At 47.1% G+C, this 12,611-nt stretch overlaps 1 protein-coding gene across 2 annotated transcripts in view; it reads right to left on the reverse strand.

The window, feature by feature from the left end:
- Positions 1–12,611, reverse strand: part of crybg2 (crystallin beta-gamma domain containing 2) — a 27,911-nt gene continuing 15,300 nt past the window's right edge. The window contains exons 1-20 of one of the 2 annotated variants that reach the window (XM_057020644.1): positions 10,755–11,018; positions 9,867–10,589; positions 6,918–6,965; positions 6,150–6,268; positions 5,208–5,409; positions 4,763–4,902; positions 4,563–4,689; positions 4,449–4,484; positions 4,230–4,369; positions 3,992–4,118; positions 3,493–3,650; positions 3,299–3,425; positions 3,197–3,223; positions 2,604–2,716; positions 2,375–2,504; positions 2,155–2,294; positions 1,952–2,075; positions 1,225–1,383; positions 985–1,144; positions 1–904 (exon numbers count right to left, since the gene is read on the reverse strand). In XM_057020644.1, the coding sequence (XP_056876624.1) occupies positions 816–904; positions 985–1,144; positions 1,225–1,383; positions 1,952–2,075; positions 2,155–2,294; positions 2,375–2,504; positions 2,604–2,716; positions 3,197–3,223; positions 3,299–3,425; positions 3,493–3,650; positions 3,992–4,118; positions 4,230–4,369; positions 4,449–4,484; positions 4,563–4,689; positions 4,763–4,902; positions 5,208–5,409; positions 6,150–6,268; positions 6,918–6,965; positions 9,867–10,589; positions 10,755–10,763 (2,898 nt within the window). In that variant the 5' untranslated portion in view covers positions 10,764–11,018 and the 3' untranslated portion in view covers positions 1–815. Of the gene's footprint in view, positions 905–984; positions 1,145–1,224; positions 1,384–1,951; positions 2,076–2,154; positions 2,295–2,374; positions 2,505–2,603; positions 2,717–3,196; positions 3,224–3,298; positions 3,426–3,492; positions 3,651–3,991; positions 4,119–4,229; positions 4,370–4,448; positions 4,485–4,562; positions 4,690–4,762; positions 4,903–5,207; positions 5,410–6,149; positions 6,269–6,917; positions 6,966–9,866; positions 10,590–10,754; positions 11,715–12,611 lie in introns of those variants that run through there. The other variant, XM_057020643.1, reaches the window with a different exon arrangement.

Raw genomic sequence — 12,611 nt, forward strand, 5'->3', positions numbered from 1 at the left:
TCTGGTGGTTTGCTTTTATTTCATTTTTTTCTGATCCTAAAACCATGCCCTCTAAAACATTTTACAACATATAATCCAGTATTAACACACAGATGATACAAGTAAAAGTAACAATTGACCATTTCACAATATCAACTGCAGTAAATGGTCACACATTCCCCCATTCCATCAAACTGCACAATGTTGTGTGAGGACGACACATTTCTGCAACTCATCCCACAAAACACATATTTTAAATATAAAAATATATATTTTAAAAATTTAGAGCACACTATTTATGCCTCTACCAACCATTTGGCTTAATTTCCCCGTCCATCGAGATTTAAACCTTTTTCGGTTTAGTGAGCACCCGCGGATGCTTCTGCTGCCCCAACATTTGCCTGAATCTGAAATCATCCAAACAGGAAGGAGAGAGTTTGAATACCCAAATTTCTGTTAAACACTTGTGTTGGCTAAAGGTCAAAGTCAAAGCCCTGGAAAAAAGTAGAGCCGCATCCAAATCAGTCCTATGTGCCTATTTACATGCAGGGGTTCAGTATGTCGTTCGTTTTTCCAGTGGAAGCTGGGAGCACAGTAACCGGAGCCGGACGAGGCGCCGCCGCCGCCACTTTTTTTGCCAGCTCTTCCACGTCAGACTTTCTTACCAAAGCAGAAGCTAAGAGAAATGTGAAGTGCTGAGTTGTGCGTTTCAGCCCCCCTGTGACTTCATTCACAGCCTTGCAAAAGTTCGGGAAGCTTCCCTCCATCACAGACGCCTGTCGCCGGCTGCAGCAGCTCTGGTTTCCAGTCTAATTCTCAAGTAGTCCGACTGGTTTTTACAGCAGTTCTATCACCCACTGTTGGCTCGGCCTCTCCTCGCTCTCTGGCATGATCACCACATGGTCCTTGTCATAGGTTTTCCCACCTGAAGAGGAAAAAGAAAAAAAGTGATTGCGAAGGATTGTATTGAGCGGAGACTCGTGAATGACCTATAGGTTTTGGCACCTTTGACATCCAGCACCATGCCAGGGAAGGTGACGCTGTTGATGAGGCCTTTCATCTGGGTGATCCAGGTCTGGATGGGCTGACGGGTTTCCGACCACAGAACCGCCTTGGCTCCTGGCTCAATGGTGCCCATGACCTGAAGGCTCATGGTTGAGATCAGCTACAACGGACACATGTGACCCAGGATCAGGTGATCAGTCCTAAAATCATTTTTCACCACTCCAATAAGCTCAGCGTTACCTTATTTTTCAGGAGTCCATCCTGATAGTACCAGATGTCACTCATGGGCTCCACGTGTGCGCTCACCACCACCCGTCCAGATTTCATCTCGTCCACACCTCCCTGCACGGACAAAAACTGGCCGCGCTCGCTGTTCTTGATGCGGAAAACACGGCGCTTCTGCGGGCGGAAAAGTTCTTTTGCATTTAATTGACAGCTTTATGGAAAGTTGTAAGCAAGGAACACGTTGAGTGAGTATTCTGATAGAGGTAAAATACAAACTGAAGGAGATTTGAGTCAAGGTTTGTGTAAGTAAAACATTTTCTACTTTCCCCTCTGTTCTTCATTGTTATTATGGGTGCTACGACCTGGGGTGGGGCAGTAAGGAGGGCAGCCCATGGAACTGGGCTGTCCAAATCTTTGTGTGAACACTGACTGTTTATTTAATATGAAACTCTGAAGACAGCTCCTATTTGGACACCCCAGCCCGCCCAGGTACAACTGCACTGCAAAAACAAATGGTTGTCTGCTTGACTGGAACCTCCTCCTCATTTTTGTTGGGCCATTCCTCCAAAACGCTGTCACTTTTTACCCCACAATCATTTTACTGCTACACAAATGTTATACGACATAAAATGCATTTATTTGGCTGATTACTTGTTACGAATGCTATAATTTTCAATAGTACTGTAGTTAGCAAAAACAAAGAAAAAACAAACAGCCAAAAACCAATGTACATAAGACCAACCTGTCTGACTGGGAACAGGGAACCAACAGTTTGTAAAGAGCTGAACTTCAGCCAGTTGGTGATTTCCAGTGGTTCCAGGAAGAACTGGCGCCCCCTGTAGTTACTGTGCTCACATATCACCCAACTGCAGAGTGACAGAATCAGGGGAGTTTGTTGCTTTACACAGCAAACAGGTGCAGAAGTGGAGAAAAACGCTGGCTCACCAGCCGCTGTCGACTCTGATGGACAGGACGTGGTTGTTGAAGCCTTCTTCCACCAAGCTGGCGATCTCACTGTCCATGGTGATCTCTCGGCCCTCCAGGCACTCCAGGCTGAACAGTGAGATGGAGGGAACGGTGAACGTCTGCACAGAAGACAGATGGGAGTTCAGGGGACTCTTTTGACAACAACATGGTGTTTATTTGTGTGTGTGTGGTCTCTAACCACTGGCACAGTCTTGACGGAGCAGATGGTGAAACCTGACGGACATCCCATGCTAGACAGATTTGGATAATCGCCCTCAGATAGGACATACAAGCTCCCCGAGTAGTTTTTCTCCTCGTAGATCACCCAGCTGGAACACAGGCGCGGTCACACACCTTTACAAACTTTCTTATTTACCCAAAGTTGAGGACAGAAGGGAATGACAGGAACATTGGGAAGATGCTCTCACCTCCCTCCCGATACTCGGCAGGACTTGGTCACACGCTTTTCAGACACGGCTTCCTGGTTGTGGTCAAACACCTGACACTCACCCTTAAAGTCTGGCTCCGAGTATAATATCAGCTGACAGACAGAAAACACAAGTAAGCACATTTCTCATTATCTTGGGCTGACATCTGTGTGACATCATCTCACTTCCTGGCAGACTTACAGCAGACACACTCAACTATACAGACCTGTATTTTTTTCCCCCATTTCCTATTTATAACAACTGAATTTCCTTAAATAAAACCTCAAGTTCAATGAGGTCTTTTCTGTCTGTTTTTATTTGTTTCATTTCAGCTTCCTGCTGTGTGGACACTGATAGTTCAGGTGCTGTTTTTGCAGACAAAGATATCACAAATAAAAGAGACACCTTTTTGTCACTAATAATAATCAGAAGCAAGAAGACAAAAGTCAAGTGCAGTCGAAACTGAAGGTGCAGCCTAATTCATCCACCAGCAGGGGGCAGTGGAGATGCTTTGTGATTTTTAGTTTGAGCAGCAGTTTTTAACCATCATGTAGTTTTAAAAAGTGCATTAAAAATAAAAAAAGTGTTGTTACCTCATTTAATACTTTGGAACCGAGAGCCTAAAATCAAAAAGGGAAATATGAGTGTCTATATTAAATAATGGAATGATGTTTTAAAGGCCTGCTGGGTCTGACCATGAGGATGGGTTGTACTGAGCAGATGCGGTTGTCTTGGGAACCCCAGTCTGCACAGTTATTGTAGAAGCCTTTCTCTAGGATGTACTGGTTCCCAGAGAAGTCCACATGAGAGTAGGCGATCCACCTGAGGAAATTGCCCAACTTAAGCCCTCAGTCACAGTCACCATGAACTCGAGTGTCTGATGACTTACGCCCCGCTGACCACGTGGATGGAGCGCGTGTTGGTTCTGTAGTTGAAGAGCTCGACATCAGGGATGGCCTCCGTCACCTCGAACGTGTTCTCCTCCTGCTCTCCCTCCCCCTCATCCTCTGGGAGCTCAAACATCACCAGTAACGGGTCGCTGAGATCCTGCAGACGAGCAATCGGGTCATTTGCACCCAAATAGCAAAGTGAACCGACTGTGTTAAAGGTAATTTGGTTATTAAATCATTGTTTTTAATCCAATAATCTACTTTTGGAGACCGTTTTCATGACGGGATCAATTTTGGGATTCGTGCTCATGATTTTTAGTGTAGTTCTGATCAATCATTTGTTAAGAGGAATTCTTTAAACTTGATCTAAAAGGACTGAATTTAAAAAAAAAAAAAACAGCCTTTGCGAGTAACTGTATAGAAAATTAAGAGATCTTCTGCGTGTGACTGACTCAGCCTGTTGAGGCTCCCGTGGGTGTTTTTCTGGCGACAACCTACCGCCCGGATGACCCTGGCGGAGCGCAGCTCGGAGTCGTTGCCTCCCCACACCCTCCAGTCGTGGTAGTCGCCCTCCTCCAGGAGGTACTGGTGACCCCGGAAGCCCTCCTTCTCATAGCCTACCCAGCTAAAACAACACAGAGGCATGAGGTGAGTGTAAACCTGCCCCAGTAATGTTTCAGACACGGTAGCATTTAAACCAGCGCTTTCATCATCACTCAGTAAAAGCAGAACTCACATCCCTCCCAGCACTTTAAGGGAGCCGACGCTGTACATGAAGGTGGTCTGCTGGGAGTCTGTTCGGGTCATGAAGTCTCTCATGTTGCCGGTTATGGTCCTTGATTTTCCACTGAAGTAGGGCTTGTCGTAGATCACCATCTTGACATACATTAGGAGCCTTATTTAAAGGGAAATCTTTCAAGCTCTCCACATTATTTTCACACAAAGTGCTACATACTTTAGGTTCACTGGGGTTTTCCACTCTCGGTTCCCCCTGTGGTAAAATATAAACAGTATATGAACTTTAGCTTTAGAGAGAGCAGAGCGAGTGCGTGTACGCGGAGATATTTACGATTTTGAGCGGATGGAGTGATCCCACGTAGGGCTGATCCACCCCCCAGGCAGCAGGGTTGCTGTACCCCCCCACCTCGAGCACCCGTGGTGTACCCTGGAAGGACGGGTGCGCGTACACCAGCCACCTGAGCCGGAAGCGAACACATCACACATCTGAGGTGATAAAGACCCAATCTGTCCCGCCGGCCATGAACTCACAGTCCCGCGTTGACGATGACGGAGTTTGCTTTGATGGGCTGACCAAAAATCCTGGCGTCGTCTGACGTATCTCGGAAAACAACCTTCTTCCCTTCGGCGTCCTCCTCTGGGAACAGACTAATTTCTGGAACACTGTAGTCCTGAGGCAAGAACAGGCGTCGTTTACCTAAATCTTATTACCTTTTTAGGGAATGTCAACATTACTTCTTAACGACATCAATTAATTCATCCAATGTAAATGAATTGAACGGTGTCAGTAACTGCGATCCAGTGTAATTACTGCACAATAACATTGCCTTCCATCCAGGCCTCGAGGGCCGGAATCCCACCGGGTTTTCTTTCCCACCAGGTGAACACCCAGGAAAGTTGGAGCAGGTAAAACCTTTGTCTACCTGATAGGACAGAAAACTGGGCTGGATGGAAAATCCAACTGAGGCCGTCTTACTCTGACAACTCTCCGGATGGATCCGATGATGAACCTCCGCTCCGATTCAGGTTTTGTTTGCCCGTCTGGTTGATTCTGAGCCCCCTCCTCATGTCCGTTCTGCTGATGCTCCGCAGGGCTGAAGGGACACGTGATCTCTAGGTCTCCCTCATCGAGGGCGATCTTATCACCTTTAAAGTTTGGCTTCTCGTACAGCACCCAGCTGGAGACAGAAGCGGAGAGCAGGGTTACTGCTCACAGATGATCTGCATTTCTTCTGGCATATTTACTGTTGTCAGACTCAGTTAATGTTTGCTAAAGTTGTTTACTGTACATAATAACCTCAAGGTTTTCTCGATTGTGTTTTGAATTGTCAAAATAATGCAGAAGGTAAATATTACTAAGTTGTTCTATGAAGAGAGAAGTTGGTTTTTGTCGACCGGAAAAGATGAAGGAAAATGTCATCCCTGTCCTAGTTGATGGAGCTCAAGGTTAAAACCCTTTTACTAATAAACTCTTGCCAATATCACAACCCCCCAAAACACACACACACACACACACACAGAACAAACCACCCACCCTACACACACCACTCTGCCCAGTTGTCTTCACAGGTTAATCTCTGTAGCGCTAGAAAGTTATTTACTCTTCTGAAACCCATTACGTTTTAGGTAAAATGGTCATTTACATAATGTGCCAATAGGAAAATGTAGTTGTGTCGTCAGGTGGAAGCACAAATTAAAGACATTAACGGTTTAACTTAGGTGTGGCACAAGTCACACAGGGGCAGTTACGCAACATTAACTGAGGCTTTAAAGACCAACTATGCAGTTATGATATGGAACTTCAGAACAAAACATACCAATAGCAGCATATTGACCTGCCATTCGTGTTCATCCCACACTGACCTTTAACCCTCGTCATCCTAGGATGAGGGTTATTTATATCTGCTGGACTACTCACCCTCCTCTGACCACCCTGATGGAGATGGTCTCCTGCAGCTCCCACGACGTGGCATCGATGACATCACTGCGCACCTCAAATCTTTGGCCGCACATCCCCGACCGGTCAAAGATGTACATCTAAGCGAGAGGAAGTGTCAGACGTGGAACAATGGAAAGCTTTTCAACTTCATTTCACCGTTAAAATTGGGACCGATCCCATCGCTGAGTGGCAGAGATTTGTCTGCACATGCACAGAACACCTCTTTGTGTTTAAAGGTTAAATTGAAGGAGAAAAATGTTGTAAAATCGACAGTTGTGACATCTCCAGAGTCTGAGGCCCTGCAGCGAGGAAGAGGTTGAACTTTAGGTGGCGTGCAGAAGCAGGTTTGCCATTTACAGACAAATAATTTACAGGGATGGGCACCAGGAGGTGGCGTGGCTTTAATTAATTCCAAATGTCACCTGAGCCTCCCCCTTATTTGGGAATTTTGTAAAGAGCAAAAACAGAATCCAAGGCTCCTTGAAGAAGGAAACCATGAAGCGCACAACACGCTAGCATCAAGCTAGCTGTGATGATAAAAGAGCAAACTGTTGCATTTAGCCACCCTCAGTTCTTGCGGAAGCAAGGGCTCCGACAGGCCGACGTCCCTGATCATGTCTTTATCTATCGCTACAATTTGTGAAACCACAACGTGTATTAAAGTGTTTCAGAGGGTCGTCGCCATTTGCACGCTTATACCACACCTACACCGGAGTGAGCAGCTGCCGTGCTTGAGTTGAGACTCACCTTTCCGGGACGAGGATTGAGTTTTCCATGGTCCTTCTCTTTAGTGAGCTGAAAACAGAGAGGAAAGTGGGTTTCAGACAGTTTGTTCTGGAACAGCTAATTCATATCATAAAAGGCAATGATGAAAGAGAAAAGAAGATGTTCAGACGGTAAATTATGATTGATGTTAAGGAGCCATGACGGAAGATCATTACAAACGTCTGCATCAGCTGTCGCGGTTTCATCTAGATTACATTTTTACGCAACAACCCCACTAAAGTTAATGACAGACGCCGTTTCCGACAGCGTGCCAGACGATCCAGCTGTGGTTGATGTTGACGCCATGTTGTTGAACTGGTTTAGAGGCGTCAGCGGGGAGAAGAGTGGGCTCAGAGTGGGTCCTCATTCTTCACATTCACTCAGCTAACGCCATGTTTTCATGGTGGAACCGGTCAAGCTCACCTGACAACACTTCTGCACAACATTTTACTGTCTTGTTACCTCTCAGGTGCTTGCTAACTGTTTGACCTGCCTGTAGTTTGAGACAATTGTCTGTTTCCATGAATAAACTGACCCTGGTTCTCTGGAAGCTGTGGGCAGAACTACAGCTCTGGTCCATCATGCGTGTCCGTCCCAATAAACACTGGGAAGCGGGATGGTCTGAGTAAACACAACACAACACAACTTTATGTACTAGTGGAAGCAACCTGTCAGGAGCCATGTCAGTAAACAAGACCGGCTCTGTTCTGCTGGAAAACCTAGCAGGTAAAAACCTTGTTGTTTTCTTAAAGTACCTTGTTTGCATTGTCCTCGCATGAGACAATCTGAAGTAGATGCAGTTAAACCAGATCTACTGGTGACGATGCATATTTTGTGCTGGCTCTCCACGCTTATTTTATGCGAGTTGCTGTCAAAAGTGTCGCTTCCTGGTAATTACGAGGACTCTGTTCTTTCAACGTTTCGGCCCAAACCCAAATGACGGGTGAATAAAAAAGGGCAGCGGTTCCCTACGGTCACTACTGAGGGGTGGGCGTCCCAGCCCTTCTGGGCAGGTATGTTGGCCCCCACCCAAGACAGACACACTCCCGTCCATGTAAGATTGACAGCTTGACATGTTGTTGATACAAATAGGCTGGAGAGAAGCTCGAAGTGTAGTTTTAGCGCATGCTTTCGATTCACTGCTAAAACAGCAGCTCGTTGAAGCTAATCTATAAATAAAACGTTCAGTTTGGTTCAGGTCGACGTCTCGTCTCTTGGTTTAAGCAATATGGCAGAAAATCAACACAAAGGGAATTATTTATTATTTATTGTTTTTGCTTTGGCGGCAACACCAAAGAGAAATAATTGATGCTCCAAATTATCTTTAGGTAAATGATAATATCCAGATAGACAGATGGATAGGTAGAAGATGAAATCAACAATTTTAGCCCTGATATTTTACATCAACGAAATCAGTCAACCAAATAATTCCCCAGAAGAATCTGTGTGCATGTTTGTGTGTGTGTGTGTGGGGGGGGCGGGTGTGGCCAAATATTTGCAAGTACAGACAGATAACAGAAGGGTGTGGAGCCCAAAAAAATGATCTGCTCATAGATAGGCGTCTGAGGGTGACAGCCTGTTGCCTTTTGCATCCTTAAACCCATTAATGCCTCCATAAACACAGAAATCCTTCACCCTGCTTGCATCTGATTCTGGATCTATTGCCTCCTCCAGTCTTTACACCAATGGACAGAAACAAAGCAGGACACGTCCATTTGATGCCCGTCTTACTGGAGAATTATGAGAAACTGCTTTTGCTGAGCCTGTTTGTGCAGCACTGAATCCCCGACATGAAATAATTAAGCCTTTATATTTAAACTGTGGAGTGAGGGGAGATCAAACAAACCCTGGTATGCTTTTCTATTTGCAAAAAAGTGTGAGGTAAGGTGTGAGGACAGCCTCCCGCTCGCTTGATAAAGTAAAAGGAAATCTTAACCACATCTTAGGGTGAAAACATTTAGTGAATGTTAAAACCTTTGTAAGTCAGTCAGCTGTGTTGTGATCATGAAGGAGCCACCACAAAGCAGAAAGAAACTAAGTAGTGTTTGAACATCCTGTGCCAATATTTGTTTAAACTACTGAGCAACTCGTTTCTGGAGCTTCAACTCTGCAGCCCAGCAGTTGCAGAAACCAGTGTACTCATGTGGTACAAGTCGGATCAATAAGTAATCGTAGCAACAGCTGAAAAGCCTTGTAAGGATCTCGCACCACCCTGCACCTGTGCACGTCTGTCTGCTGTAAAAGTTGAACATTCAGTATTTTATGGAAGGGGTTTCGTGTTTTTGTGAAAACAGCTGTCACAAGCAGAAATCTATCTGGGCTTGTTCTGGTGGCGTTTGGAGCTTGAGTGCACACGAGGCACGACGCCCATTCAGCCTGTGATGCTGACAGGCAATGGCATCTAAGTGGAATGTGAGGGTTGGGACATGGCTGACTACACTGTCATTTAGCACAGATGGTGCGTTTTTATGAGCAATCTGCAGCCATAAGCAACAAAAGAAGACAAGCATGTAAATAATCACTGTAAAGGAGCCTCAGATATGGAACTTTTACTGTCTGCGCAGATTCTCCACCAGCTCATGGCTACCTGGGCCAAGCCAGAGCACCTGGGTTTGGTTAAAAAACAAAAAAAGAGAATGCAATATCTCTCAGTTCCCTGTTGAGGCAGTTAAAAGATACGCCTGGTCTGGAATAGTTGCATTTGGACACGTAAACTGCACCTTATCTGCTCAAATGCGTGCCAATAGGTGGCGCTGTCCTGTGTAATTAAGTTATATGTAGCGGAAAGCTGTAAACAAGCTAGCCAGCATTTCTGGTCTCCATTTTGAGTCAATTATTATCATATTCAGGAAAAATTGAGACCAAAAACCATTCAATAATACACATATTCTTTGTAGATCAGGTATGAAATCAATTAAAAATCCTACTCACATATGCATCGGGGAAAGCTCTGTACTTGGAGGGCAGATTACTTTCAGGTGGAGGTTCTTGGCTCCTGAACGGTGCGTCTGCATGGATGCTGTTGAACAAGGACGTCTGCTGGACGCCCAGACTGGCCTCACAGCTGAAGCTCCTCTGCAGTATGGGGGTGCTCACCCTCCCGGCCCCCACGCCCATCGCCGGTGTCTGGCCGAACATGGCCAGGGTGGACTCTGGCGAGGCGAGTGGTCGGTGGAGGTCGATGGAGCCAGTGGGGCTGAGGAGACGCGTGGGACTGTTGCTGGGGGGCGTCGAGGTGATGTTGGCATGCGGGGCGCGGCTGATGCGCATGGTGGCGTCTTCTGATCCATTCAAGGAGCCCGAGGTGGAGTTGTTGAGGAGGACGGCGAAACGGTCATAACGGGACCCCACTGGGTCTGCTCTCGTGCCCGACTCCAGCTCCTTGGCCCCTATGCTCAGGCGCTCGCCAAACGGCACGTCTGGCAGCGAGCTGGTTCGGAACCGTGAGCGGTGGCCCGCTTTGTTCTCCAGATTTTGATCCAAGGTTACCGACCTGCCGAAGATGACGCTGTTGTCCAGCCGAGAGGATGGAAGCAGCCCGTTTCCATTGAGGATCTGGGACTGAGCATCATCCAGGACAGAGTCGGAGGTTCCCATTACGCTGCTGTTTGGGGTTCTGAGGATGGAGCCTGGACCTCGCGTAGCAACCTGCTCCTGCAATAAAAAGGAGATATGTCTCCAGTAAGTGTGTTCCATACACAAAATTTCCACATTTACTTAGAAATCTAAAATGGTGCCTCCCAATTTTCCAATGAAGCAGGAAACTGAAGATGTTATCTCAACACACCCCCTCAAGTACAAGTGAAACAACGTCTCTACCTGCTTCATCAGGTCCAGTATGGAACGAGTGTCCCTGGTGCTCCTCAGTCCCAGGTCTGGAGGGAGGGTGTAAAGCCGTTCAGGGACTCGGTGGGTTTGTGCTCCAAAGATCCTCTGGTATTTGCAGCGCCGGAGATGTCCGGGACGTCCACAGAGGCTGGGCTGTGAGTGTCCTCAACGATCGGCGGCAGGGAGGACATCAGGACCGGGGCAGGTGGGCGTGGGACTGTGGTCCTCGGCCTCATGGAGGGCCCCATGCTCTTCAGAGTGTCAACCAGGTTGTCCATGTCAAACTGGCAGAGTGAGTCTGAGTCGGGGGAGGCAGGGGGAGTGGATGGAAGAGCTACCAGATCGGAGTCAAGCTCCACAAGCGTGGCCTGGAAGACTCCAGTGAAGCGTTCCGAGTCCTCGTCCTCTTCTTCCAAAGTGTTGTCATAGGCAGATTGCTGCCAGTGTGACTTTAACCTCAGCGGCGCTCCCTCCCTCTCCGCAGGTGCAGCAGGCTCCTCCCACTCTGTGCTGCTTCTCCTCCACTCGTCTCTCCGCTCACCCTCTCCGCCCGTGCAAACGTCCCCCTCCCTGTTGCCAGAGGTGACATGCTGCTCCGGCGCGTGGGAGGACAGGGAGAACGAAGTGTCGAGATAATTGCATGTGGCTGCTTCGCTGCCGTCACTCAAAGGGGAATCCTCACTTCTGGGGGGTTTAAACTGAGACACCCCCTCAAATCTGTTCCTCCATTTGAACTCGCCTCCATTCGTCTCAGCTGCAGCTGGGGGGCTCCCAGAACGAGCCTCGGTCTCCCTGATCAGAGACACCTTACGGATACGTTTGGACTCATCCTCTGGAGGGGAAGAGGAGTTCTTTAAGGACAGCGTGGTGCTCAGGCTGCTGAAGCCTGAATTCATTTTGTGGGTCCAATCAGGTTCAGACAGAACCGCCGTCCCCGACGTTGTCGCAGACCTGTGTGGACAAGCATATAACAAGCCTATAACAAGCCCAGAGCCAAAGATGAAGCAGGTCCACAGTGTTTCATGAGCAGTAGCGTCTCTGGGGTGTGGTTTTAGCTTTACTATGCAAATTATCCAAAGCAAAACTGGCGTGTAATATAAAACTCGCAGTTAGGCAATACTGTAGCATTTAACTGTAACCTTAGAACTGACTTCCATAATCAAAAAGGATTTTTTGCTTCAGGCTACATAACTGTCACAACTTTAAACCCACAGAGGATGATGAAGTAAGAAAAATGCTGTGACTGGAGCACTCAGAGTTGCTCAAGGTCGAGCAGGACCCCCACGTTAAGGAGGAAAACCGGCTGATACGAAACCAGGGAGGATTTTAGATTTTAATAATCACTACCAGATAGTTCAAGTTGACAGAGATGGAGTGGCACCTCTCTCCTAAACCCCAACACACCCACAGGCTTTATGACCTTTTGGACATCGTAAAAGTCACATTATGAAGGGATGAGTTATCCGCCATCAAAGCAGGTTCTGAAAATGTCTCCATTGGTGCGTCACCAAGAGGTTTCTTTCAGCACCCACTCAAACCAACTAGGTTCTGCAGCTGTAAAGGAGGCATCAGGACACAAATTCAGAATACAAACTGCAAAAAAATAAATAAAAATGTCCTGAAGGACTTTACAACTCCATGTTCTGTCATAAAGCGACACGGATGTTTGAGCCGGGGTGGATGCGTGAAACACCTTACAACCGGCCGTCGTTCGCACCTAAAAAGGTGACTGACTCGACTCCTGCGCTGGTGATAAGAGACGAGTCAAGTCTCAACAGTTTAAATTTCATTGTATTTAAAAGTGCATGAATGTCAAGGCAGCGATGGGCGGGTGCACAATCCTGACGT

This window comes from Takifugu flavidus, chromosome 21 (genome assembly GCF_003711565.1).
Source record: "Takifugu flavidus isolate HTHZ2018 chromosome 21, ASM371156v2, whole genome shotgun sequence".
NCBI classification, from domain to species: Eukaryota; Metazoa; Chordata; class Actinopteri; order Tetraodontiformes; family Tetraodontidae; genus Takifugu; species Takifugu flavidus.